This window comes from Drosophila willistoni (genome assembly GCF_018902025.1).
Source record: "Drosophila willistoni isolate 14030-0811.24 chromosome 2R unlocalized genomic scaffold, UCI_dwil_1.1 Seg167, whole genome shotgun sequence".
NCBI classification, from domain to species: Eukaryota; Metazoa; Arthropoda; class Insecta; order Diptera; family Drosophilidae; genus Drosophila; species Drosophila willistoni.
Genome location: NW_025814050.1, coordinates 8,390,844 through 8,418,459, shown reverse-complemented (window position 1 = coordinate 8,418,459; position 27,616 = coordinate 8,390,844). Strand labels below are relative to the sequence as shown.

At 37.9% G+C, this 27,616-nt stretch overlaps 9 protein-coding genes, 1 non-coding gene and 1 pseudogene across 12 annotated transcripts; 7 read left to right on the top strand and 4 right to left on the bottom strand.

Moving 5' to 3' along the window:
• Positions 1–1,079, bottom strand: LOC6644236 (STING ER exit protein). Its single transcript, XM_002067016.3, has 3 exons — positions 786–1,079; positions 251–726; positions 1–186 (listed from the first exon to the last, which is right to left on the bottom strand). Exons 1-3 carry the CDS (start codon positions 904–906, stop codon positions 31–33), a joined length of 753 nt encoding a protein of 250 aa, XP_002067052.1. The 5' UTR covers positions 907–1,079; the 3' UTR covers positions 1–30.
• Positions 1,080–1,378: 299 nt separating this feature from the next.
• LOC6644235 (probable ATP-dependent RNA helicase DDX56) lies at positions 1,379–3,527 on the top strand. The gene is made up of 3 exons (XM_002067015.4): positions 1,379–1,516; positions 1,577–2,328; positions 2,551–3,527. Exons 1-3 carry the CDS (start codon positions 1,448–1,450, stop codon positions 3,395–3,397), a joined length of 1,668 nt encoding a protein of 555 aa, XP_002067051.1. The 5' UTR covers positions 1,379–1,447; the 3' UTR covers positions 3,398–3,527.
• Positions 2,378–2,468, top strand: LOC111518858. Its single transcript, XR_002724122.1, has one exon. It is a non-coding gene; the product is annotated as a small nucleolar RNA Z30a (small nucleolar RNA).
• A 2,302-nt stretch (positions 3,528–5,829) lies between the features above and the next one.
• Positions 5,830–10,189, top strand: LOC6644234. The gene is made up of 4 exons (XM_002067014.4): positions 5,830–6,211; positions 9,296–9,469; positions 9,538–9,914; positions 9,985–10,189. The coding sequence occupies exons 1-3, from the start codon at positions 6,157–6,159 to the stop codon at positions 9,750–9,752; spliced, it is 444 nt and encodes a 147-aa protein (XP_002067050.1). The 5' UTR covers positions 5,830–6,156; the 3' UTR covers positions 9,753–9,914; positions 9,985–10,189.
• A 747-nt stretch (positions 10,190–10,936) lies between these two features.
• Positions 10,937–11,502, bottom strand: LOC6643940 (guanine nucleotide exchange factor MSS4 homolog). The gene is made up of 2 exons (XM_002067013.4): positions 11,352–11,502; positions 10,937–11,267 (listed from the first exon to the last, which is right to left on the bottom strand). Exons 1-2 carry the CDS (start codon positions 11,469–11,471, stop codon positions 11,022–11,024), a joined length of 366 nt encoding a protein of 121 aa, XP_002067049.1. The 5' UTR covers positions 11,472–11,502; the 3' UTR covers positions 10,937–11,021.
• Positions 11,503–11,735: 233 nt separating this feature from the next.
• Positions 11,736–15,239, top strand: LOC6643939 (protein mitoshell). Of its 3 annotated transcripts, XM_023176681.2 has the most exons (7): positions 11,736–11,809; positions 11,933–12,203; positions 12,258–12,344; positions 12,402–12,660; positions 12,718–13,831; positions 13,893–14,039; positions 14,447–15,239. In XM_023176681.2, the coding sequence occupies exons 2-7, from the start codon at positions 12,011–12,013 to the stop codon at positions 14,591–14,593; spliced, it is 1,947 nt and encodes a 648-aa protein (XP_023032449.1). In that variant the 5' UTR covers positions 11,736–11,809; positions 11,933–12,010; the 3' UTR covers positions 14,594–15,239. The 3 variants fall into 3 exon arrangements, with proteins under 3 accessions (XP_023032449.1, XP_046866550.1, XP_002067048.2); XM_047010594.1 differs by having other exon boundaries at positions 11,933–12,344; XM_002067012.4 differs by lacking the exon at positions 11,736–11,809 and having other exon boundaries at positions 11,840–12,344.
• Positions 15,240–16,276: 1,037 nt separating this feature from the next.
• On the bottom strand, positions 16,277–16,969 carry LOC6643938 (annotated as a pseudogene).
• A 759-nt stretch (positions 16,970–17,728) lies between these two features.
• On the top strand, positions 17,729–19,810 carry LOC6643937 (asparagine--tRNA ligase, cytoplasmic). The gene is made up of 2 exons (XM_002067010.4): positions 17,729–17,861; positions 18,041–19,810. The coding sequence occupies exons 1-2, from the start codon at positions 17,828–17,830 to the stop codon at positions 19,681–19,683; spliced, it is 1,677 nt and encodes a 558-aa protein (XP_002067046.1). The 5' UTR covers positions 17,729–17,827; the 3' UTR covers positions 19,684–19,810.
• Positions 19,811–19,837: 27 nt separating this feature from the next.
• LOC6643936 (general transcription factor 3C polypeptide 5) lies at positions 19,838–21,600 on the bottom strand. Its single transcript, XM_002067009.3, has 4 exons — positions 21,469–21,600; positions 21,210–21,411; positions 21,025–21,154; positions 19,838–20,968 (listed from the first exon to the last, which is right to left on the bottom strand). The coding sequence occupies exons 1-4, from the start codon at positions 21,586–21,588 to the stop codon at positions 19,948–19,950; spliced, it is 1,473 nt and encodes a 490-aa protein (XP_002067045.1). The 5' UTR covers positions 21,589–21,600; the 3' UTR covers positions 19,838–19,947.
• Positions 21,601–21,690: 90 nt separating this feature from the next.
• Positions 21,691–24,680, top strand: LOC6643935 (pre-mRNA-splicing factor ATP-dependent RNA helicase DHX16). Its single transcript, XM_002067008.3, has 4 exons — positions 21,691–22,109; positions 22,180–22,316; positions 22,384–23,965; positions 24,031–24,680. Exons 1-4 carry the CDS (start codon positions 21,760–21,762, stop codon positions 24,656–24,658), a joined length of 2,697 nt encoding a protein of 898 aa, XP_002067044.1. The 5' UTR covers positions 21,691–21,759; the 3' UTR covers positions 24,659–24,680.
• Positions 24,681–25,020: 340 nt separating this feature from the next.
• Positions 25,021–26,670, top strand: LOC6643934 (protein l(2)37Cc). The gene is made up of 3 exons (XM_002067007.3): positions 25,021–25,121; positions 25,366–25,812; positions 25,879–26,670. The coding sequence occupies exons 2-3, from the start codon at positions 25,381–25,383 to the stop codon at positions 26,275–26,277; spliced, it is 831 nt and encodes a 276-aa protein (XP_002067043.1). The 5' UTR covers positions 25,021–25,121; positions 25,366–25,380; the 3' UTR covers positions 26,278–26,670.
• The last annotated feature ends 946 nt before the right edge of the window (positions 26,671–27,616 follow it).

Sequence of the window (27,616 nt, the reverse complement as noted above, 5' to 3'; positions counted from 1 at the left end):
ACAATTGGTAAAAGTATCATAAAGATAGTTTTAGCGTTCTAGCAGCGTTCCACGTTGTTTCTTTGGTGGAGGAGGAGCTTCATCTGTTTTACCCTTGATTCCTACATCACTTAATTTGCCGCCTTTACGCTGTAGTTGTTTTTCAATAATGCGAGCATTGTTCGCATAGCTATCAGCAATCTCCCGCTAAAAAAGTACACAAAATGATTAATAATCTTCGTAGATTAAGGATAAAACGATTTTCACTTACCGCTTCAATTTCATCTTCTTCCTCATCAATGGTGGAAACTGTGACCGAACTAAATTTACCCATATTTTTCGTGTGCCGAGTAACCATTACTTTCTTGCCACTTGAATCCACAATGCCCGAATCTTCTCCACTATTGCCAACAGCAGCAGCTGCTGTCGAAACCATACTAGATGTCTTGTTGCCCTTGGCATCTGCTGCCAATAATTTAACCAATGGCTGTTCTCCTTTATTGCGTATCAAGGCGTTAAACATGACAAAGGTAACGTGCGAATCCGGCTGATGACGATAATAGAGCGGTAAATTACAATTTCGGCATTTGTAACGATATTGTTTCTCTATTTTGTTGTCTCTGTTTTTGCGGCGAATATAAAGCATTCTTGGCTGAGGATTATAAGTCAACTTATTCGCATGATCGTTGGAATCAATCACCCGAGCATTGTCCACTTCTCGCAATGGCAATTGGTCCAATGTGCAGTCTGTTGAAATTAAAAGTAATTATCAACAAATGTATGTATATATATATATCATTCCTTACCCAATATCAAGGCCATTTTGCTGCAAAGGCAATAGTATATGTTGAGGGGCTTCTCTTCATTGTACTCCTCCTGATCTTTAGTGTCGGAACACACAATACTACGGGAGACTACTTTTGGCATTTTAACCAAGTGTCGGGTTCTTACAATAAATAACCGCTCTCAGTCACTTAAAGGTTACTCCTAGTTTACAATTTCTTCAAACCGAATTTTAGACAATTGATCACGCTTTTATTTAGTTTGTTTATTTTATACGTTTTACCAGGTTTGTTTTGGTTTTTGTCGGTCTTCAGTTTTCACCATGGCACCCCAGTTGGAAATATCATAAATAGTTCACAAAAACTCATGGTGAATTAGTTCCAACTGGGTACAAACAACTAAGAAATGAACTGGTACCGGTAAACTAAGAACATTTATTATTCATGTATTAAAAATTAGTTCAAAATATTTCTATAAAAGTTCTTGAAACTAAGTTTTTTTCATGCAATTATTTAAATTTTAGATGTTCTATATATTATTATTTCAAGCGAAGCCGAGGCGAAGTTCTGGTTCCGCTCTCTTTATTTATCGGAATTTTGCTATCGATATTTCCTTTTTGTTGTTGTTGCCTTCCTGTGAAAGCGCGTGTGTTTTTTCCACACCACGCATTTTCCTTATTTAGGCCATGAGCCAGACACAGGCAAATAAAACGCTACAGTTTCATGAACTGGAGCTGGACCAGCGTATCCTGAAGGTATGTACTTACGGGCAGATCTTCCTGATCAATGTGTAACTGTAATTTTCCATTTCGCAGGCTGTTGCCTATTTAGGATGGCATCAACCAACATTGATCCAATCCACAGCTATTCCCCTGCTTCTTGAAGGAAAAGATGTGGTTGTACGTGCTCGCACTGGATCGGGAAAAACGGCTACATATGCCCTGCCCCTCATCCAAAAGATTCTCAACTCAAAGTTGAATGCAAGCGAGCAGTGTGTTAGTGCCCTAGTGCTGGCACCGACTAAAGAGCTGTGTCGTCAGTCTCGCTTGGTCATTGAAAAACTAGCCGAATCGTGCGGCAAAGTGGTGCGAGTGGCTGATATTGCCGGCAGCTCCAATGATGCAGTGACTCAACGTCATGCACTGTCCGAACGGCCCGACATTGTAGTCTCAACTCCATCGAAGATTCTGGCTCATGCTGAGGCCGGTGGAGTGGTCGATCTCAAGCATATCGAAACTCTTGTGGTCGACGAGGCAGATTTAATTTTTGCCTTTGGATATGAGAAGGATTTCAAGAAATTAATCAAGCATTTGCCACCCATATACCAAGCAGTACTTGTTTCGGCCACCATCACCGATGATGTGGTCCGTATGAAGGGTTTGTGTCTTAAAAATCCAGTAACATTAAAATTGGAGGAGCCCGAACTAGTACCACAAGATCAATTGACGCATCAGCGAATCCTGGCCGAAGAGAACGATAAGCCCGCCATTCTCTACGCTCTGCTAAAACTACGTCTTGTACGCGGAAAGAGCATCATCTTTGTAAACAACGTGGATCGGTGCTACAAGTAAGTAGATGAAAAAAGTAAACTAGATGTTTGTATAAATGGAATGTATGCCACATGACGATTTGCTTTTTGTAAAGAGAGTGGGCAGCGGGCAACCGTTGGCCCACGAATGACCAGTTACTAATCTTCTCGCTGATGGTAGCCATTCATCCAAAAAGTGGTCAACTATCTAAATTATTCCACTTTATAAGCTTTAACTTGATTTGTCTTTCTATTCCACAGGGTTCGACTATTTTTAGAGCAGATTGGCATTCGAGCCTGTGTCTTAAATTCAGAATTGCCAGCAAATATACGTATCCATACCATAAGTCAATTTAACAAGGGCTCCTACGATATTATCATTGCTTCCGATGAGCATTATTTGGAGAAGCCTGGCGGTAAATCTTCATCTCGCAGCGATCACGAATCCAGTTCCTCGCGTGGCATTGACTTTCAATGTGTCAATAATGTAATCAATTTTGATTTTCCCCGCGATGTCACCTCCTATATACATCGAGCTGGACGCACTGCTCGAGGTAATAACAAGGGCTCTGTTCTATCTCTGGTCAGTATCAAGGAAGGACCAGTTAACGAGGCTGTCGAAAATAAACTACGCTCCACCTTTGCTGCCCAAGCTGACGATGAGCAGATCATAAAGAACTATCAATTCAAAATGGACGAAATAGAAAGTTTTCGGTATCGTGCCCAGGATTGCTGGCGAGCAGCCACTCGTGTAGCTGTCCATGACTATCGAATGCGAGAAATCAAATCCGAAATTCTTAATTGCGAGAAGCTTAAGGGTTTCTTTGAGGAAAACAAACGTGATCTGCAGGCTCTGAGGCATGACAAACCGTCGCGCACCATTAAAGTGCAATCTCATCTGTCTGATGTTCCCGAATACATTGTGCCCAAGGCTTTAAAACGTGTAATAGGTTCGTATCCTAGATCTGCTCCAGTTGCCAAGCAGCCAAGGACTTCAGCTGCCAAAGCAGCGTTTGAGCGACGTAGCAACGATCCCCTGATGGTCAGTCAAGTTGACAAGTTTAGCAAGCGACGCTCTGCACCCAAGCGCAAAAAGAAAGCGATATAAGGAGCGCCACAGTGCTGGGAGGGATTGTTTAAATTATAATGGGGCTAGTTGTAAGAAAATTATGATTTTAATTTCAAGCAGTTCTTTAAAAGTCCAAATAACTAGGAAATAAACGTTTTTATGAACATTAGTCCAAAAAACTTTATTCTATTATAACTACTGACGAGGGGTAATCCAAAAGCTAAAAGCGTTTTGGTGTTAATATAAACTGATATTGAAACAATCTTATAGGCTCAGCTTGGAAACTTCAAGATCTAGACGGAGAGATCCACAATTCATCTATAAACATTGTGAATTATTCCATGTAAAGTAGTTGATCATTTCCAAATACGTTTGATTTCTCATTCAGGGCTGCTACCCTCTGCGAGGGCCCCAGTTTTTAGTAGTGAAGTGAAAAATGAAATTGCAGTGTAAACACACGTTTATAGGTTAATAGGTTTTTCAATAATACATATATAATTAACAATCAAGAGAACCGCGTTCTGCTGTTGGAACAGCCCTGTACCAATTTATAAGATTTCAGCGTAGGTCTTAATCGCAATTAGTAAAATGTTTAAAGAGAAATTTCTCTGCCTTCCATGTCTGAATCTAGACCTACATAAACACTCTGCCTATGCCCAATGTTATTTAAATTTAAGCAATTTGTTACTGCTTATGTTTGTCCAGATTCTGATTATGTCGCACTTTAACCCTGAGCAGAGGCGTTGTTCTAAGGAAAAATGGGATATCAAACAAAACGAAAAAAATCAAAGAAGCTAACATCGGCTATGCCGAAGTTTATATATACAAAGTTACAATATACAAACAAAACAATTTTACTCTCTATTTTACAATTTGTTCTTCTTCTTCCCTTATTCCCAAAGCAAAGCAACGCACGCATACACATACAGTTCATGTAGCGTTGCGTTTGTGTGTGTTATATTTATCCGATCACATTCAAATTTTGAGATCTGGGGTTTTATATCCAATATTATCACATATGTAAATTTCATAGCATACTCCGATTTTTATGAAAATGTTTCTTCTAGTTCTTCTAGAGCTATATGATATAGTGGTCCGATCGTTATAAATTTCATACTTTATTTTTCCCGAGTAATAAAAAACCCCGAAACAAAATTTCAGACCGATAGCTCTTAAGACGGCTGAGTAAAACGCATACGCACAGACGGACGGACAGATGGACATGGCTATATCAACTCAGCTTCTCATGCTGATCAAGAATATATATACTTTATGGGGTCGGAAACGTCTCCTTCTGTGCGTTACAAACATCTGACCAATTTTATAATACCCTCTGCAAGGGTATAAAAAGAATTTATATAAAGAATAACTAAATTTAGTTTTGGAACTTAAATTAAGGCACAAGACAATACTGTCAGATAGTTAAAGGGAAACCAAATTTATAGTTCAGTTAGTTGATTAGTTTTATAATTGTATTCACCCAAATTTTTTCCTAAAACTTAAATACATTTAATCATTTTTTAAGGATTATTGTTTTGATCATTAATAGTTTTTATTATAAAAAGTTCTTTGCTATTTATTGACTAATTTAGTGTGAATTTTAAAATATTATTTAGAAATAGTCTCGTTTTTGAATATTTATCAAGTATAAAACAGTTTCATTTGCGAATCATTTTAGAATTGAAAAATTAGGTATGCAAATATCACAAATGAACTAAAAAGCTAACGAATTGAAGTTGGACTGAGAAATTTATTTGAAAACTACTTTGCGAATAATTTTCTTAAAAATGACATTTCATGACTGGTTATGATAGATTAATTTATGAGATAGAAGATACTGAATCTATTCGTATTTTAAAGTCCCCCTCTAGATGAAATTTCAAGTCCGCCAGTGTCGTCTTAGGGCAAATCCAAAAGAGTTTAAATTTCTTGTGTCTATTTATAGACCTTAATGAAACTGATAATGATATCAATTGAGCGAGAAGATTGACATACAAAAGCGAAAAAGATCGACAAAAATGGCAAGACACTAAATTCAATTGGTCAGTGATTTAGTGAAACAGATTTGTGATTCTTTTGCTGATGATGTTCTGAAAGAGGAAACTTGCGATTAAGCTTAATTAAAACGTTAGACAGATTTCACTATACAACTATACACTATACATGACTATTATGATCCATATTTATGAGGATTGGCCATTTGATGTGTGGGATTTGTCAATTAAATGTCTGAATGAATATAAAGGTATAAAATGTGGTTTTTCAGGTTTGGAAACTTTGTTTGAATCCTTGGCTCAAAAAAATGTAATCTATCGAGTCAAAAGGACCCAAAGCTTTTCACAGTAAGCACACTCAAAAGCTCTCTCTCTCTATGTCTCTCTCTCTGTCTGTCTTGAATAGATAGTAATCTGATTGCTCCAGCCCCTGTGTGTGTTCCAACATCATCTCCAGTCAGCTCCAGTCGGTTTTCGTTGGGCCATCAGTTGTCATCGTTATATGTATGTTCCATATACTGTTCGCCTGCCGTGTGCTGTGGTGCTGTCTATTGTTGGATTTTTTTGCACAATTGAGATAATACTTTGAATATACACTCTGAATCGAAATCCGAGCACTCGGCATTCAATTCGTGTTTGTCGTTTGAGCGCGCCGCATTCAATTGAGTTAAAGCGAAATCTAAAATAAAACAAGAATAGGCGAAAAAAACGAATTGTGTGTGCCATTCAAAAAATAAAAAAAAAATAAAAATCAAGAAAATTGATAATCCGCAAATTAAGTAAATCTAAATAAATTTATAGAAAATGCAGTACATTTATGTGATTAGTGCTCTGATTCTGGCAGTGGCTGTGCAGCAAGGTAAACTACTAAAATGAAAGCCTAATCTTCGCCTGTCAAGGCGGAAGTATCAAAATCCTGATTGCGAGATTACATAATGCGCGCTTTGAGGACGTTTGCTGGAGTGCAAATGGTTGTGGGGAGGTGTAGGGGCGGAGTGCCCTCCTGACTCAAAAACCGGCGGCAGACGTGGCGCCTTTTTGTTTTTTGCACGTTTCCACCCCATTCAAATGGAGAGAGAGAATATATTATTTGCATTTAATATGTATAGATATTATTAGATATAGATATATATGAGATATAACTGCACTTGATACAGAATGGGGACTACATATTTGAATGTCCTTTGACCTTTCATTGAGCTAATATGTTAACTTTTGTAGAGGCCATTTAAAGGAAAATTCAATTGAATCTTCTTCCTTTTTCAATAAACTGGGTGAACTTTTATGTATGTACTAATAGTATGGGTTTGTATTTATGTATGTATGTGTTTCTTTTCTTCTTTTTTTTGGAAAATGTAGGACATGCGCACTCTATTTGGCTAACAGCCCGGGGGTCCAATCGCGCCCCGTTCCCATAATACACAAAATAAAAGAAAAGGAGAAAAAACGCCTTCAAGACGCCAACTTGACGCACTTATATAAAGAATAGAAAAACTTCACTAAATGATATCACTCAATAATATAGTCATAACGCCCCTGGCCCAAACTCAATTTTAACTCAAATCTCGATAGATATTCAATGTAATATAACAGTCAGGAAAATCATTGTATACTATAGCCATTTGTGTATATTTTAACGAACCTTAATTGACAATGACTAATTGTAAATAAAGTAACAAACTGTTTTTATAAGAGACTAGGCTAACCAAGAGGTACAACATTGCATTTATCCGTATGAATTTACAAAGTTATTTCAAAACTATTTTCAGCTCTGAAACTAAATATTATTATTATATTATTTTAATGCATTTTTTTGCAATTATTTAACAAGCACCCAATATCTGTTAACTTCTTTTTGAATTTTTTCACTTTACAAAACAAATTTGTTTTAATCCATATTGTAGGAAGACCATAAAAAAAAAGTCAATTTTTTTTAGTGTCTTACAAATATTTCAATTTTAATTTCCAATTCTAAAACGACTTGAATATTATATCAATTTACTTGGTAATCTTTGAATATTTGTAAAATTATAAGAATAATTCGGATGATCCTAACTCTGTAATTGAAAATTCTATATCAAACCTAAAAACATGTAATATTTATGGGTTCCCTTTTTTATAAAACAATTATTAAGATTTTAAGATTAATGCATGTCTTTCTTTTTCTTCTTAAAACCAAAAGCGGACTTAAAAATATTAACAGGTTAACAACATTAACAACAACACAACATCAAATGTGTTTGATAGCATCATCTGCAGTTGGTCTTAGATGAAGCTTGCGTTGTAATTATAATGACAATCAGGGCAGGATTTAAGATTTGGTTATACAGCCAAGTAATGGCAAGACGATTATCCTTTGAAAATTGAAGCGCTTTCAAAGAGTCAAACCAAAAAAAATCGAATTATATTTTACTTCAAAAAGTTTTTAGATAATGTAGTAACAATTTAGAAATCAGCAGCATTGGTCTTACAATAGGAACCAAGAATAGGAACAATAGGAACAAATGGAACACACATTTTAAATTATTTGTTTTTCTAAGCTTAATCCTCAAAGATATAATATATAATATTATGTTTAATATGTAAAATAAATATAAAGCAGGAATTTCCCACGAGCCAAGACGAAATTTTTTGTCAATTTCGATTGCTATTAATGTTGAAAATCTTTTTTTAAAAGAAGAATTCTTACCTCCTTGATGTGTGTTAAATGTATATATATTTTTGGCATCTATTGTTTCATCACACAATGCATTCAAAATGCTTCTTTCCATTATGTAACCCAAATCTTTTCTTGAAGTCAGAGTACTTTGAAGATGGATTCACGGACTTACATTCACAGATTCGCGTTTAATTAACAAGCACTTCCCAAAGAGCTTCACAGGCGGTCACTAATGGAGGCGTCGCTAGCCATCCATCACTGGTCATTTGCCATTTGTGTGCCATTTTTGTTTGTTTTCTGGTTCACTTCTAGTGACGCAAAAGCGCATATAAATTGCATAATCCGCTGGGAATAATGGTGGAAAGAAGACCCCCACTCTAAATAGGAGGAGACAGAAAGCAAGAGAAACATGAAATGAAAAAGAAGCAGAATATTTTGTATTCACATTTCGGGGGAAAATTAAATAATGCGAATCTCGTGTCGCGCACGACCTTAAATTCAATTTAGCTAAGGCAACGCCACCAATCAGACTTATATATCCATACATACATACATATATACATATGCTTATATTTGTTTACACTACTCATATCATCTAATTCAGTTTTTGTTAAACAATTAAGGTTAAGCATATGCTAGACATGGAAAATTTCTAAACCGTTGAGAAGTTGAGAAGGTTTTTGGTCAATTAGGTAAACGATTATGATCATTTCTCATTAAATGTAACTTCTTTACATAGGGTCAAGTCCGTTTCTTATGCTTCATACATTTGCCACTTTACACATTCCGAATACAAACAGGATTTAAAAAAAAATCTAAAAAAAATTATCTGTTTTTACTTTAAAGTCTCTTTTGTCTCTCGTTATTTAATAGTAATACACATGATATTTTTTATTTTGCCAAATTCAATAGGCTACAGTGGTTCTATCTGGCCGATATTGATACTTTGAGTTAATGTATAATGATGAATGTAGAATGACGGAAGGGATATAAATTGCATATACTCTTTATTTTTTTGAAGAGTATTTGTTTTAATTTTCAAACAATCTGCCGAATAGTTTTTTAGTTTTTTGTTATTTTTTCCCTTAAAAATACCTACGACTTTTATTTCGAAAAATTCATTAACAAGATATATTTTTTTGAAGTCTGTAAACTAGTGTAAAATCAGGAAAAAAATTTAACTTTGTTGACCAGGATACTCTTTTAAGTACAAAAGAATTAATGTACTTATTCCAGAAGCTGTCTAGACTGTTTATCAACAATTTTTGCTTTTTGCTTCTACAGGTGAGGCTATCAAGTGCTTTGTCTGCAATAGCCACAAAGATGCAAATTGTGCATTGGATATACCACCTGATAATCTGCTCAAGGATTGCCAAGAAGATTACTCGACACGCGGTAAGGGTATACCATCCTACTGCCGTAAGATTACTCAGATAATTGAGTTCTCCGTTAACTCGCGTAAGTATCTCGTCATTAATTGCGTCCTAAATGATCCAAACAATTGAAGATCAATATTCTCTTTGCAGTGCCACCAGATAGCCGTGTGATACGTACTTGCGGTTTCCAGAATCAAACCTCGACCAATTATTGTTATCAGCGTGCCGGTTTTGGTGGCCGTCAGGTGGTCTGCTCCTGTGATACGGACAATTGTAATGGAGCCGGTGCCTTGCAAGCCTCCACCATGGGTCTGGTGACTCTATTGGCAGCTCTATTTGCCGGCAAATGGCTATTGCAGCGTTAAATAACCAAGACAAAAAGAAGAGATGTTTCAGTTTTGTTTTTTGGTTTTGTTTTACACCCCAACCGCTCCCCCGCTCAAAAAAAGTAAAGGTTTTAGTGCAGTCTTCTGTAACTCAGTTTCGTTAATCCATCCGAACCAATCTCAGTGCTGCTTTAAGGCATGGTAAGCAAGTTGTTTAGAAAAATGCAAAAACCTTTCTTTCATATAATTATTAAAAATATTCCGTTTTCAGCTCTGATCCAAATAGTTTTTCTAAACAAAGAAAATCGTTAAAAGCTTTACATGAAACAAAAAGAGATTTCTCTTTAAATTTTAATTGTATATAATAATTGGCCAGCATCAGAATCCATAAAAACAAAAACCTATTGACTATAATGTGAATTTTTGAAACTAAAGTATTGAAAAAAAAAAAACAAATAAACATGAACTAAAACCTACCGCAGTTGAAAGTATTTAACAATTTGAAGGTGGCCCATCAAATGCAAAAAATTGAAAGAAATAAAAATAATAAATAAATAAAGAATTATAGAAACTTTAAATGTTAACAACACTTTGCCTAAGTTAATCTACTTTTTATTTTCATACGACTTAAAAGCACAAGAAATTAAAAACCAACCGCTAATATAATCTTTAACAGAAAATCTAAAAACAATTTATATAAACTAAACGAAACAAAATATAAAAACGAAATTTTTAAAAAACAAATCTTAGTGTAATTAGCAGAAGTGAGAATGCTTAAGAAGACATCGCCAGAGGCCAAGCGATTATGATAACCACGCCCATTTCCCCCGACATACCCATATATCTAAAATGCACTCCAACTGCCAAAGAGAGAGAGATCATTGTGAAAGATAAACCTGGAACCTGGCACCTATTCAAATGGTATCCCTTAAACTAGACAATTAGCAAATCAATAGACACCATATAGACATTAATGGAGCACAACTCCACAAAATACATACACACAACAAACAAACATACATACATACACTTTTTTAGGTTGAAAAGTAGTGAACAAGTTTTTGTTTTTAGTTAAGAATCTCCTCTAAATAATGCAATATTTATAAAAAGCAATAAAATTGTAAAATGTTTCAAATGAAAAACAATAAATATGAATTCAACAAAATAATAAACAAATTAAATTCTTATATTCTTGTCTGCAACAAATATATGTAACTAATTAATTAAATGAAGTAAATGTATATATTTTCCCTTAGTCTGGACATGATTTGAGTATACACAGCTACAGTAATTCTCCGTAAGTAATACTTAGACATCCTTATGCACCACTCGATTAAGGGCCAAGTAACAGTGCCTTGTGCTCAACTCATGGTAACCCACAGGGCCACGTTCGCAATCGGCACAGACCAGGAATTTCTTTCCATCGATGCTGTGGGAAAAGCCAATATTTTCAAATGACATCATGTCCTCCACCAGCCAAAAGTACTTTAGTGGCTCTGTGTTTAGTGTGTCAGCTGTTCGATCCTTTTTCTGCTGCATGAGCGGAATATCTGCCTGGAAAGAGTAATGCAGATGGGTTCGTTTTGTGATTGATCTCCCAAAGCGTGGCGGCGAGAGGCGTGGAGAAGCCGAACTTACCTCCTTCTCCCTGTAGCTACCCTCCTGGGCTTTTAGCATAAAACTATTGCAAAACTGACACCGCACATTGGTTCGATTCTTGCCATTTGCAATTTGGTCGGCAAAATTTGTTGTCTCCATTTTTACCTGTTATCAAAATTTAACAGCAACAGGGATGCAAAACAATCGATAGTCCGTCAAACCTCCCCCGCGATATCGTACCTATCGACGCAGTGCTAAGGCCTAAGTTGAAGTGCTAAGGGCTGAGTCGAAAGTGCTAAGGGCTGAGTCGAGTGTTGCTTAACATCAATAGTTTAAAAATACTGGGGAAAATACTTGAAAAGTACTGTGAAACATACCTATTGTGCTATGTAACGGAAAATTGACAGCTAGGAAACAACTTAGGAAACTCTGAAAAATAAAAGTTTCTTTTGAAGCGTACAGATTTTGAAGTGCATCTTTTGAAGCAGCTGTTTTGTGTACGTATGTGGTTGTCAGTCATATGTTAAGTCCAAATGACATTAACTCATTCGAAGCTCTCGATGGATACTACAAATTAATGAATTAAAAATGCTAATCGTCTAAAAATCTTGCTCGAACAGCTTTTTCTCTGCAGATTTTTTCGACTAGAGATTTTCTAGCGGCCATTCCTTTGCCGTTTGCGTCACATTTTATCGAAAATGAATGGCATACCAGTTTTCCAGTTGCCCACAGTGGCTACACAATCAATGCGCCAGCAATCCATGTATCAGCAAACCTATTTGGATCGCAATCGTATGGTAACTGATGTCATTGTCCAAGAGCACGTGTCGCAAAGTTCCTGGTCGATGGGCCCACTTGCAACGGTTTTCGTTCCAGGAGGCGGCAGCGGCGGTAGGCCATACCCATATTTACCTGGTCAAAATCACGGTCATCCTAATCCCACAGGGACTGGGCCACCGCCATCACAAACCGGACCTGGCTACATGACCTACGTACCAATGCCGGGTGCTCAATATTATGCAGCAAGCTCCGGTAAGTTGTCTTAGAAAACCCAATAGGAGCTGTTCTAAAATTACCCCTTCCCATTAGCTTCGATGAATTCTTACGGTCAGGGTCAGATATATTCATCTAGGTCTTCGTCATGCAACATGACTGGCTTTATGCCATCAAATTACCAACCACCGTATCAAGGACCTCCGCCAAAGCAGTATACGGCCACCCAGACTCAGACTTCAGTAAAGCGAATTTGTGATGCAGCCACTCAAGTGGATTTTCCACCAAAAGAGCTCCCGTCAATTAAACCGACTACACAAATGAATAGCTCCGGTTATAACATGTCCTTTCAAAAGTAAGAATTACGATATAAGCCATTTGAATTTGATTTAAAAACAACATTTGATTTTAGTGCCGACGAGTCTAGCCAGAACTATGTTCAATGCGGCGGTGGGGATGGTCCGCATGCATCGGCAATTAATCAAGGACTTAGGCGTAATTCGGAAGTGATTCTACTTCCGCAACGTCTCCATGACATAACGAGAATATCGTTGCAAGGTAGCGAGATAGCCGAACGTTTGGCAAATGCCCATTGTAATCGTCCGTGCTTCAAGAAGATAGACACTTTGTGCGCCCGTTTGAAACAGGATCTACTTCGTCCAGATGGAGTATTGCCGAATATTAACTCGCAGGGTATTGCCTGGGCTGTAAAGGATTTCATTTTTGTCTTTACACGCATTGTGAATGCTTGGGTCATACTCAAAGGATATGTCTACAATACACCGGAAGGATTAAATAAAATCAAGGACGAGTTGCCACGTGGCTTTATGACAACCTTTGATTGCTGGCAGTTGGGCACTCTATCGCTGGTTGAAATGATCATCAAATCATTCGTCAATCTCGATGATTTACTGCAGAAACAAAAGAATTGCTTTGGCAACACCATGGCCAGCAACAACACATTGAAAACCCATAATAATGATAGCAGTGAGTGTAATGTTGGCGTTGGATCTGTAGGACCATTAACATCGATGAATTATGGCCAGGGGCCGAGTGCTTTTAGTACACCTCAAAATACTAATGTCACAGAGAAATTCACTGATACTTGTGATTTGACATCAGTCGAGCCGAAATGCACTTTAAATCTCAATTATCTGTATACCATGGTCGAGGATTCTGAAGAAACTCAACGTAATGTAGATGCCAATGGAACATATTTACGAACTGGCACATATCAACCGCTACAGAAGGACCAGAAAAAGGATGCAAGCAACATAGATTACCTTGCTGAAACTAGTCAATGGAAGTCGGCAACCATTCCACCACAGCCAGGTAATCCTCGAGTTAATCAACTACGAAAACAGTCTACATCATCATCTGAACTGGATAGTCCATTGAAACCGTTTCTCAATCCATTGAGTCAAGTTGATCAAGAAGTGGTTCGTACTTTGTACGATTTTAGCGATCGCGTGATGGAACTACAATTTATTGATCGCTTTTTTCAAAAGCAATTTACCAGCAATTATGTGAGTATAGATTTCCTATTCTCTCATGATGTGACTAAATCTATATTTCCATTAAATATAGTTTCCGGAATTCTATCAGCAATGCCAGCATGATTTTATCGATGTGCGTGACATTGTCCTAAAATGTGAGAGTGTCTCCTATCAACATGTCTACCAGGCCGTACATGATATGCGTCGTATATCCTTTGTGGGTCGTTGCTTTCTCCAGGTACCGTCTGTTCCTGGTCCGTAGCCCTTTCGCAAAAACCAACCCACCTACACTATCCACCCCGCCCTATTTACACTTTACCAAATATATATATTCTTTTCAATTTACTGCAGCAATAATAGGTCAAGGAATTGATAGGTAAAAAAGGTATCAGTATAAGTTGGTCATTATGAAGGACTAATTGTACTAATCCCTGGTCTCAATAGACACTAATCTCATAAATAACACAACTAATTTAACGTTAAACTTTCATTAACAGAATCATTTTAAATCTACTTATTATAAAACACTAAAAAGTTAATATTCTTATATTAAGAATGCGCACCAAAATTTACTAGAAATAACTTACATTTTGAGCTCCACTAAATATTTATTGACATGTGACTAATATATTTCTAATTTCTTAGTTTTATACGGACGATGATCTCAAACACTATCTATATCTCTATGAGCAATCTATAGATACCATGCTAACCGAGCCGCCAAATTTGCCTAATCAATATGATCATATTATTGGAAAACCGGGAGAGAAACTATTCATCTATAACATTTAATATTTTAAAAAACTATCTATGACTTTAAGAGAACTATGTCGTTGCCATGCTAGCAGCCCAGCCGCAAACATTTGATCTATCAATTTGATCATATACTTACACATATGTCATTGGGAAACCGCAAGTGGAACAATTCTATAATCTATAATACTTTTTACTTCTCAGAAAGTATCTTTAACTCTATGAACAAGCTACCAAAGATGCCTAATCATTTTCACCATATTCCCCAGCGAGAGAGAGAGAGAGAGGAACAGGGAGGGAGAAAAGAAAAAGAGGAAAATAACTTATCCATAATTTAATTACCATAACTATTTTTAAGTTTACACTAAATGAATTGACAAATCTATTTTGCATTTATAAATAAGAAAAGATTTGTAACCTTTTTAAAAAGAATGGACAATTCCATTTGCCATTTAAAAATGGGCATAGAATTGTGACCTTTTTAAAAAGGAAAGGGAAAAAAGACTAATATTGATAAATAGAAAAAACATGTTAAAATAATGATTGAAATTCAAAGCTGCCAAAAATAATACAGAATAAGTCTGATTTTCATGGAATGAAATTATAAAAAAATCAATAGAATTAGTACTAAACTAATAGAATAACAAATTATTGCTGTGTTTCATAAAATGTTGTAAGTCATTAAGCCTTATTAATAAATATGTTTAGGTATAAACAGATTCAGACTTTATTTTAAATATAGTAAAATTAGTTTAGGTTAAAGGTTTTTGGAAGCACAAAATTGGAAATGTAATAAATTTAATATCATAAATACTGCTTTTTAATGCGGTGTCAACTATAATTCAAAAATATCTTCTTTTTTGGAGCGTCCAGTTGTCTTTGTTGGGATATACCTACATATGGGAACATTTTTTGTATAAATTGCCAATCTAAACAGCGGCCTTCGGAAGGGTCATACGCATGAAAAGAAAGAGATGGAAAATAGAAGAGCAGTTTTCCTTAAAATGTCCCTTATTGAACTATCTAATTTTTATCCGGTTTTAATGAACAACATGTCATTCGACGGTAAATTCAATTTACTTTCTTTCGTAGTCCAAGGAAAAACGTACTTTAGTACAAGTTAGTGTCGCAAAATAAAAAATTCAGATTTGCAGTTGGCTCCAAATCAAGAGTTGGGGCTAAATTAAAAATTTGTGTGAAATTTTTCAGACTTTAGCAACAACATCTTAACAATATGCCCACCCAAAATCTGAGTTTTCTTTGTTCAAATGCACCTGTGGAAAAAACCGAATAAACTTAGAAGTTCATCATCTGAATATTACAGACGTTTCATTATTTTACTTAGGAGCCGAGAAAATACGAACTAAAGTCAAAGAAAAAAGTCATAAATTTGTGGCCGTCGTTTTGTATGTAAACATTTTTTGTATAAATTGAAACTTTAGAAAAACGAGAAAAAAAAGGTATTTCGTAGAAGGTATAATATTTTTTTATATATCATTATATGTGCATTATTTTTCGTTATTTTTTTTTTTTTTTTTTTTTTTTTTTTTTTAATGTGTATTTTAGCAAGGAATCGATTCACAAATGATCTTAACAAAGCTTTTAACTTAACATAATATAAACGCCAAACAGTTATTTCTAACAGTGTAAATTATATTTCGTTATTCACTTTTAACTTTTCCATTAAGAACAAAATACAGGCATCTATCGATGCTGATCAAACTGTTAGTAAGTAAATGTTTACAAAGAATTAGTGTTGCGACTAGAGATCGTCGTCTTCCTCAGGAATGGGCATGGACGCAGCATCCACCAATTCGCGCTCCATGCGCTGGGCCCATACATCATCGATATGTACCTCGGGCGGCAAAAGAGCTGGCATGGCAAGAAATCCCAAATTGCGATCACCGACCAAAATGCGAGCTAGCCAAAGGAATGGTTTTGCGAAATTATAATTCGATTTGGCCGAAATGTCATAATACTGCAAATTCTTCTTTCGATAGAACACAATGTTTTTGCTTTTTACTTTTCTATCCTTGATGTCCACCTTATTGCCGCACAATACAATGGGTAAGTCCGTACACATACGAACCAAATCCCGATGCCAGTTCGGTACATTCTTGTAGGTAACACGCGATGTGACATCAAATAAAATAATGGCACATTGGGCCTGAATGTAATATCCGTCACGTAAACCGCCAAATTTTTCCTGTCATGCAGTATCCCAAACATTAAAGCGTATGGGTCCACGATTTGTGTTGAACATTAACGGGTGAACTACCACACCCAATGTGGCCACATATTTGTTTTCAAATTCCCCACTTATGTGTCGCTTCACGAAGGCCGTTTTTCCGGTTCCGCCATCGCCAACAAGGACACACTTAAATGTGGGTATATTATCCTGCATATTAATGTATTGTTGTGATCTATTTAGAAATATACATATGTATTTTAGTTCATTCATAATATTAATGTACATACATATGTACATATGTACATCAGTGCAACTTCGTAGCGTACCACGTGTATTCATTCCACAATGACCAACCAGAAATAATTTTTTGAGGTTTTTTTGAAACTGACAAAAGAGACAGTATTGCCATCAGGTATTAATAAACAGGATGTGGACAGAATTGCCATCTGACATAAAAAAGCCCTATCGCCGAAGCGAGTAATGTTCGTGCACTGATTGTGCACTGATTGTAAAGGCAATAACTAAAACATAAAAAAAACACAACTAAAAACTGAATATATACCAATTTTTATTATTTAAATTAAAAAGTATCATTTATGACCCTAACAAGGAACTAAGGGGGGTTTTCAAACAAGGAAGTAGGGTTAACTGTTAATCTTGAGATATACAGTGGACCTTCGGTTAACGATCGCCTCGGGTATCAAGCACTTTGATAACGAACAATTTTTTGGTGAAAAAAGTTTCGCTTAACGGACAAGATGAATTTTGTTCGTCAACCGAGGGTCCACTGTACTCGGCCCTGAGTTAACTCACTGAACTTTTACTTAATTTTAATTTTATTCAGGAAAACATATCTGAAAGCATCTGAAATTTTGAAACTTTTGGGAGCGAGTCAGAACCCCCTGCCCCGTGTCCCCTTGGATTCGACCATGATTTGGGGAGGCAAAACAAAAAACATCGATATACATATCGATAGTGACATTGATGTTTTTCCCATCTCTATTCTGGAAACTAATGCAATTTTAAGTCGCGTTTCGGAGAGAAAATCTGTCAAAAGAAGTTGAATCATCATTCAGAACAAGATGCCCACGGAGCAGCTGTCGGAATTAACAATAAGTAAGTGGAAAATGTCTTATTAAATATGGAAACAAGTGGCAGGAATGAGTACCATGTGCCATGCCGGCGCCGTCCACGTTGTCAAAGTATCGATCAATTTCTATATGTAGTATTTATGTACATGTATTTGAATGTGCAATGCATTAAATGTATGTGTGTGTGTGTTTGTGCATTTCTAGGTGCCATCTTCACTTCGGAGAAGCGTGGCAATGATGAGACGGGCGAGGGCAGTGAGGCCAAGCCTTTTAAGACCATCCTCCAGGCGATGCGTCATGCTGGAAAGGAGCCCTTCCCCACCATCTATGTGGACAGCAAGGATCCCGATGCAAAAGAGACATATGAGCCGGCAGCTAAGTCGCAATTGAAGAAAATTCAGAAACTCTTTGTACGTGAGGGTCACAAGAATGCCGAGAAATTGCAGCGTGAGGCTGGAGATGCCGAGAAGCGCCAACAGAACCTTGAAGAGGCAAAGAAAGTGAAAATCCAAGAGGATCCCGCATGGCCAGTGGCCAAGAAAGTGCGCATTGTGGAAGGTGTCGCACATCGTGGAGAACGAGTGAAAATCTATGGCTGGGTTCATCGTCTGCGACGTCAGGGCAAGGCATTGATTTTCATCACTTTGAGAGATGGAACTGGGTTCCTGCAGTGCGTTTTGAATGACTTGCTTTGTCAGACCTATGAGGCACTGACATTGACAACGGAAAGCTCCGTGGTGCTTTATGGTACCTTAAAGCTTGTCCCAGAGGGTAAAACTGCTCCAGGTGGTCATGAAATGAGTGTGGATTACTGGGAATTAGTTGGTTTGGCCCCTGCTGGCGGTGCTGATGCCATACTCAACGAGGAAGCTCAACCGGATGTGCAGCTGGATCAGAGGCATATTATGATTCGTGGCGAGAACACATCGAATGTATTGAAAATGCGTTCAGTGGTGTTGCAGGCATTCCGTGCCCACTATCTTGGCAGAGATTACAATGAAGTGACCCCTCCAACTTTGGTGCAGACCCAAGTTGAGGGTGGATCCACTCTGTTTAAACTTCAATACTTTGGCGAAGAGGCCTATCTGACGCAGAGTTCGCAGCTGTATTTGGAGACATGTCTCCCAGCTTTGGGTGATGTGTTTTGCATTGCTCAGAGCTATCGAGCCGAACAAAGTCGTACGCGCCGCCATTTGGCCGAGTACACCCATGTTGAGGCTGAATGTCCCTTCATTAGTTTCGATGATCTTTTGGATCGTTTGGAGGATCTGGTTTGTGATGTTGTCGATCGTGTACTCAAGTCACCATGGGGTCATTTGGTTTATGAACTAAACCCAGACTTTAAGGTGCCAAAGAAACCATTCCGTCGCATGAACTATTCCGATGCCATTAAATGGTTGAAGGAGAACAATGTCACTAAGGACGATGGCACATTCTATGAATTCGGAGAAGATATCCCGGAGGCACCTGAGCGTAAAATGACCGATACTATAAATGAACCCATTATGCTGTGTCGCTTTCCAGTCGAAATTAAATCCTTCTATATGTCACGCTGTCCTGAGGATCAACGTCTAACCGAAAGTGTAGATGTCCTGCTACCAAATGTTGGTGAAATTGTCGGAGGCTCAATGAGGATTTGGAACTCGGAGGAACTACTTAAGGGGTATGAACGTGAAGGTATTGATCCAAAGCCATACTATTGGTATACCGATCAGCGTGTTTACGGTTCAATGCCACATGGTGGCTATGGTCTGGGCTTGGAGCGTTTCATTTGCTGGCTACTCAATCGGTATCACATTCGTGATGTTTGTCTATATCCTCGTTTCCTGGACAGATGCAAACCCTAAGATGGGCAAGAAGAGGAACGGCTTACTAAATGTTTTACGAAATCCTCAAATTTATGCACTTGTTTGTATAATCGTTTCTAACTAAAATCACACAATAAAACAGGGCAGAGCCTATGCTTAATGACAATTGACTGAGTTTATATAAAAAAGATTGTTTCGAACAATATAAATTTTATAATTTTTTCAAAATTTAATTAGATTTATAAAAACTTCGAGCCCGTCTTCTTTTATTTTAACTATAAATGCTAACAATAAAATATTCCCTCAGCTTGTCATATTATGAAATATTTGTTCAATTTCACAATCCTTGTCCGCATAGGCATCCGTTTCGGTAGTATTCATGGCTTGTGTCTCATCCATTTCTATATCCTCTTCCTGTATCTCCTCTTCACCATCTTCTGCATAGTCGTCTTCCTCGCCTTCCTGTGGCACTGCCTCAACTTCGGCAGTTAAATGTTCTTTGCGATAATGATTCCGCAATAGTTCACTTATTGTTGTGCAGACAATTTGTCGGACTTGAGCATCAAAACTTGGTGGTAGCCATCCAGTACGCTCATTGCAAACGGCACCAGTCAAAGGAGTGGGTATTTTTTCGATCATATCCTGAATTTTTGGCAAACGAACATCACAATAGCGTAACATACATTGCCTGGAACGAGGTAACTTATGCTCATCGAAATATGGATAATCAATATTTTGGACTAGGTCATATTTGATGGCATCTTCCGCCGAGGCAGATGAGGAATTTGCCATGGCGGCAAGTTTTTTCTGTTTAGCATATTTTCGGGAATAAACGAACTCCGAGACACCGGAACCAAAACGTAAACGAAAATCAAAAGTCTGATACAAACGACTCTTGAAATCCTTGCGAGGATCATAGCCGTAACGTACATAGAGTGTACGCCACGGGCCATTGTTGAAATAGTAAGCCAACGAAGGAATTATACACTTTAGCTTGTCATGGCGGACACCAGACTCATATAGCAGAGCTATGCGTGTCCAAATGGGGCAATCATCAAAGAGTTTTTTAACCCGAGCGAATTGCTCATCCGAAACATATTTGATCTTGAGTCGCTTAAGGATCTGAGCATCTGGCTGAGTGGGAAAAGTGTCTAGCATATTAAATGAGACAGCATCGTGATTCTCATAGTTCGATATGGTATTAACACCAAGGACTTCATGCAGACCATCTTCAGAGCTATCATCCAAGCGATAATTGCCCGAATGAACAATATCCACACGGGCAAAAAGTTCAGGCAGGCAAAGCAATTGTGACTGAGGACGTCTGTAAGAAGCAAAAATGATAATGACTTATTTCCATTTGACTTTGTTGAATCTCACTTGAAATAATCCAAATCAGTTACATGCTTGGGTTGTACTTCATCCAGGGCATAGGTCAATTCCATGGCCGCAATGGCATTTTCACTCTTTGGCGTGGACCACAATGGTAAATACTGAAAGTCACATAGAGCTAAGGCAATTGTTTTAAAGCCAACCAAATCATTAGCCTTCAATTCCATGCTTACATTCAAAGGTAAAACTGCGGCTGCAGTGGCCCAGTACGCGGACAATATACTTGGGTGGAAGCTGCTTGTTCTTCTTATGGCGTCTCACTGTAATGGACAGAAGTATTCCCGTCTTATCTATGCAATCACCAAAGACGGGCTTGTTGTATGGATTGTCCGGATGAAACCTTAGATGCAAGCGTTTGACTTCATCGCCCAATACCTAATCGGGAGAGTACGATTTTTGTGATTTCCGAAGTAATTACAGTCACTTAGTTACCTTCGATATATTAACTGGTCCACCCAAGGTGGCCATCATCTTCTCGGTGTCCACCACCTTTCCAGGATACTCAATTAATTCATATTCTGTTCGTGGATTAAAACTTAGCTGGCGCGACATTGTTTTGTTTTGGTTTTGATAACAGTCGATAACAAATCGCAATTTTGCTCCGATAGGCGATAAAAATCCAAATACGGCATATCAATAAATTTCATATTCCGATAACATGGGTATATCGGTGGATAAACAATAACAAATAAAAAAATATAAACATTTACAACTAAAAGCAGAATGTCTAGTAATAATCGCAAACGAACGGCCAATGGAAGTAGCAGCGAATCGGAGCCGGATAGTGAAGAGGAGTCGCGTCTTAAGGATTTGCGGGAACGAGATGAGTTCGCCAATCGTCTGAAGCAACGCGATGAGGAGCGAACCCGCAAGGTGGTAGAATCTACCGGCGGACGCAAGGCAATTGAAGAAGCTACCAAACGACTAAAACTGGAGCACGAGGATCGGGATAAAATAGTTCCTCATTTGCGAATCAAGTCACGTCGTCAGTATCTAGAGAAGCGCAAAGATGACAAAGTGGCCGAACTGGAGGCGGATATCTTAGATGATGAATATCTCTTCGAAGAGAGTGTGTAAGTGAAAGAAGAAGAAAAACAGCGATAACTGAGTCTAGATACTATAGTTTTCGCTTATATTCAACAGGTTGACGAAACGGGAGAAGGAAGAGCGTCATTATAAGAAGCAATTGCTGAATATAGCCAAGGAACATGAGAAGGCCAGAGAATTGGAGCGCGTGCAACGTTATCGCATGCCCCAGGATCTGAAAAAGGGTGAAAAATGTAGGGTTAATTCTTTGCTACCCATTAAACACAAACTAATTATTGTAATTTTTGTTTTATTCTTTAGCGGAATACGTGGAAGTTGATGACTATGAGAAACAACCAAATTCAGAGCAAAAGAAATGGGAAGCCGAGTTGTTGGCCTCCGCTTTGGGTTCTCATTATGGTTCGAACAAGGATTCTAAGGCCCAGGACGAATATGAATTGCTGCTGGATGATCAAATTGACTTTATTCAGGCTCTAACCCTAGATGGCAATAGGGAAAAGTCGTCGTCATCCAGTCGACAGCCTGAGTTGACAGAGAAGGAACGTAAACGTATGACGCTGGATGAGACAAAACGCTCGTTGCCCGTGTATCCTTTCAAAGATGATCTGATAGCAGCCGTTAAAGAGCATCAGGTTCTTATTATTGAAGGCGAAACTGGTTCAGGAAAAACCACCCAAGTACCACAGTATTTGGTAGAAGCTGGTTTCACAAAGGATAAAAAGATGATTGGTTGCACCCAGCCACGTCGAGTGGCTGCCATGTCTGTGGCTGCTCGTGTGGCCGAAGAAATGGGCGTAAAACTGGGCAATGAAGTAGGGTATAGCATACGTTTTGAGGATTGCACATCGGATCGTACCATATTGAAGTATATGACGGATGGTACATTACATCGTGAATTTCTCTCAGAACCCGATTTGGGTTCTTATAGTGTAATGATCATTGATGAGGCTCACGAGAGAACTCTGCATACAGATATCCTTTTTGGTCTAGTCAAAGACATAGCCAGATTTAGGCCAGAATTGAAACTACTCATTTCCAGTGCCACCTTGGATGCGGACAAATTTTCAGCTTTTTTCGATGATGCTCCCATATTTCGAATACCTGGCAGGCGTTATCCTGTCGATATCTTTTATACCAAAGCACCGGAAGCTGATTACATTGATGCCTGTTGTGTGTCGGTATTGCAAATTCATGCCACTCAGCCATTAGGTGATATTTTGGTGTTCCTTACCGGTCAGGATGAGATCGAAACGTGTCAGGAGGTTCTGCAGGATCGTGTGAAACGGTTGGGCTCTAAAATACGCGAACTGGTAGTTGTGCCCGTCTATGCCAATTTACCCAGCGATATGCAGGCGAAAATTTTTGAGCCCACTCCACCAAATGCCCGTAAAGTCATTTTGGCCACGAACATAGCCGAAACGTCGCTGACCATAGATAACATTATCTATGTCATCGATCCCGGTTTTGCAAAACAAAATAATTTTAATTCACGCACTGGCATGGAATCCCTAATGGTTGTGCCCATTTCAAAGGCCTCTGCCAATCAGCGAGCTGGTCGAGCAGGACGCACAGCGCCAGGCAAATGCTTTCGTCTATATACAGCTTGGGCCTATAAGCATGAACTGGAGGATAACACAGTGCCCGAAATACAGCGCATTAATCTCGGCAACGCTGTTCTTATGCTTAAGGCCTTGGGCATCAATGATCTAATACATTTTGACTTTCTTGATCCACCACCACATGAGACATTGGTACTGGCTTTGGAACAACTTTATGCCTTGGGTGCTTTAAATCATCATGGAGAACTGACCAAATTGGGCAGACGTATGGCCGAGTTTCCTGTGGATCCCATGATGGGTAAAATGTTACTGGCCAGCGAAAAGTTTGTATATTTATTAAGAAACAATAAAAATCTAGAATATGTTTTAATTTTCTTAATCTTTGCAGGTACAAATGCTCTGAGGAAATGGTTACCATTGCAGCCATGTTGTCGGTGAATAGTGCCATTTTCTATAGGCCAAAAGATAAAATTATTCATGCCGACACAGCCCGCAAGAATTTCAATCATATGCATGGCGATCATTTGAGTCTGCTTCAGGTCTACAATCAATGGGCTGAGACAGACTATAGTACGCAATGGTGTTATGAGAATTTTATTCAATACCGCTCCATGAAACGGGCAAGAGATGTACGCGAGCAACTGGCTGGCCTAATGCAGCGGGTGGAAATCGACATGGTCAGTTGCCTGCCAGAGACGATTAATGTGAGAAAAGCAGCCACGTCTGGTTACTTCTATCATGTGGCACGCCTCTCCAAGGGTGGACACTACAAGACCATTAAACACAATCAGACTGTAATGATTCATCCGAATTCATCGCTGTTCGAAGAGCTGCCACGCTGGGTCCTCTACCATGAGTTGGTGTTTACTTCCAAGGAATATATGCGACAAGTGATTGAAATTGAAAGTAAATGGCTGTTAGAAGTCGCACCACATTATTATAAAGCCAAGGAATTGGAGGATTCTACAAATAAGAAAATGCCCAAAGTAACGGGGCGTTCTGATATGACACAATAAAGAAGGCAATATAACAAATTAATTGATAATTGTGGATGTTTAATTTCATTGTTTTTAAATTTTGAATTTGCCGCCAGGGGAAAGTTAACTATCGACCGAGTACTAAAGATGAGTGTTTGCTGTCACAGTGAACGTTCATCAATTTTGGTCACTAGTTACAAAAAATATTCTAATTCTTAAATATAAAATTTATTACTTTTAAGATGAAAACGAAATTCTTTTAAATGTTACATAAGATTATTCAGAAGTATAGATGGTTACTATAAATGTTTTTATAATGATTACTTTAAAAAAGTGATCATCTAACTGCGACTGTGACCAATGGTGCTGAATGTGCCCACTATATCGAACTGGAAGCAAAGGTATCGATAGTTGTGTGCGCCGACATCGTGCAGTTATTTCATGTTTTGTTCAATTCGAACATTTTGAATTTTACATAATAAAGTCTTATTCGTTGTAAATAGTAAGTGGTAAAAAGTTAAGAGTATTTTCCTAACTTAGTTAGCAAAGTGTAGTGTCAAATTTATTACAAAAATTAAATGAAATTGACATTTCGTCTGACGTTCTAACCTAAAAACCTGATGAAATCTCTCGCAGACACACACACACAGATACACAGTCGGCTTTTTTCTATTCATATGGATAACTTTGGACTCGCTAAATATTAAATATATAAAATATTTTGTAATATCATTTTTCAACGTTAGAAAGGACCACAAAAAATGGCTGCTCAGTTCTTCAATCGTATTGGCCAGATGGGTCTCGGAGTTGCGGTGCTTGGAGGCGTGATTAACTCTGCATTATATAATGTGGAAGGTGGACACCGTGCGGTCATCTTTGATCGTTTCACTGGCATCAAGCAGAGTGTGGTGGGCGAGGGTACACATTTCTTCATCCCATGGGTGCAACGTCCCATCATCTTTGACATTCGGTCCCAGCCCCGCAATGTGCCAGTGATAACCGGCAGCAAGGATTTGCAGAATGTTAACATAACATTGCGTATTCTATATCGTCCCATTCCCGATGAATTGCCAAAGATTTATACAATTTTGGGCCAGGATTATGATGAGCGTGTGTTGCCCTCCATTGCTCCTGAGGTCTTGAAGGCTGTTGTCGCTCAATTCGATGCCGGCGAGTTGATCACACAGCGTGAGGTAAGTGAAAACATTTCTTTTGATGTTAGGAATCTATTTAAACATGTTTTGGCTAATTTCTTTCAGATGGTATCTCAGCGCGTATCCCAAGAGCTGACAGTGCGTGCCAAGCAATTCGGTTTCATTTTGGATGATATTTCCCTAACCCACTTGACCTTTGGCCGTGAATTCACACAGGCTGTGGAAATGAAACAGGTGGCCCAACAGGAGGCCGAGAAGGCTCGCTTTGTGGTCGAAAAGGCTGAACAACAGAAATTGGCTTCCATTATTTCGGCGGAGGGTGATGCCGCCGCTGCCGATTTGCTGGCCAAATCCTTTGGAGAAGCTGGTGATGGTCTTGTCGAATTGCGTCGTATTGAGGCAGCCGAGGATATTGCCTACCAACTATCTAGATCACGTGGCGTTGCCTATTTGCCCAGTGGTCAGAGTACACTCCTCAATCTGCCCTCAACATTGGCGCAATAATGTGTGTCGGCGTCTCGTTAATCTTAGTTTTACATAAAAATCAACAGCAAGAGCAAAACCCTGTTAGCATTTAATCTAAAATACGTTTTTATTCATATTTTTGATTGGAAAAAAGATAGAAAAAGCCAAAATTTTGTCATTTAAATGGTTATTTCTTCATTTCTTCCCCCGCCTTGTCGCTTTTGTTGCTGGCGACTCAAAATTTATTGTTTTCCCCCTGAGTCGTTATTGGAGCGTATATGTAAGAGATTAAGCAGCAGCAAAACGCACATCCATTCAAAATTTGGTTTAGAAATAAAACAGAAAAATTTCCCACAACTTGTTTAAGTGAAAACCAATAAATTGAATAAACGAAGTATATAGTAACTATATACTATTAATTCCTAAATTAAATGAAAACTGGGATTCTTTGAAATTAATAAAAAATGTGAAGCTTGACAATATATTCTTAGTTTTTGGAAGATCCCTTTGATGATGAACCTATTTAAAGCCCACTCTTTGATTAAAATGTTTATATTAGATTTGGTTATTCTTGATCAACATGACATGACGAGTTCACATAGCCATGTCCGTCCATCTGGATCAACAAAAACTAAAGTCCGGATATTTTACATGTTTGCTTCTATTTACAGCACGGGTTGTATATCTTGGATTCAATCAAATCGGGCCATCATATCATATAGCTCCCATAGAAGCGGCGAAGTCGCTATTGTCATGAAAATAATATATTCTTTAATTTAATACACCTATTAATGACTGTCAAATTCCATCAAAATCGAATGACTATATTATATAGGTGTCATATAAACATACGGCGCATTGCTGCAGCCTAAGATTATTAGCCGTTCTTTCCCGAAAATAAAGTTTTTTAGATTTTTACGAAAGAATAACGAAAAAACTTGTATGAAGTTTGGCCCATGTTAGCCCCTGCACTCCGGTTTTATCTTCGTAGTTACTTAAAAAATCGACAGAAATAATCGTTTCTTAGAAGGGGCCATAGGCAACTCTTTAACATTAGGCGTGGCTCCGTGGAATAAAAAGCACAACGTTTTTTAGTTCTAGGCTTCCCAATATGTTTCAATCTCTTCGTCGAGGGAACTTTAAAACACGACGACGTCTGTTTGTCCGACGCGGAGTTTTGTTTTAACCAAAGAGGGCGCCATATCATGAAATACTTAAAAAAAAACTTTAATATATATATGCATGTTTTTTTTTACATTGAAGAATTTGTTAATGGGGAATTTAACATTGATTGGTTTAACTTAAAATATAATTATATATGTATGTACATAAAAATAAAAGAGAATAAATTTAATAGCATTTTTCACGAAATAAATGT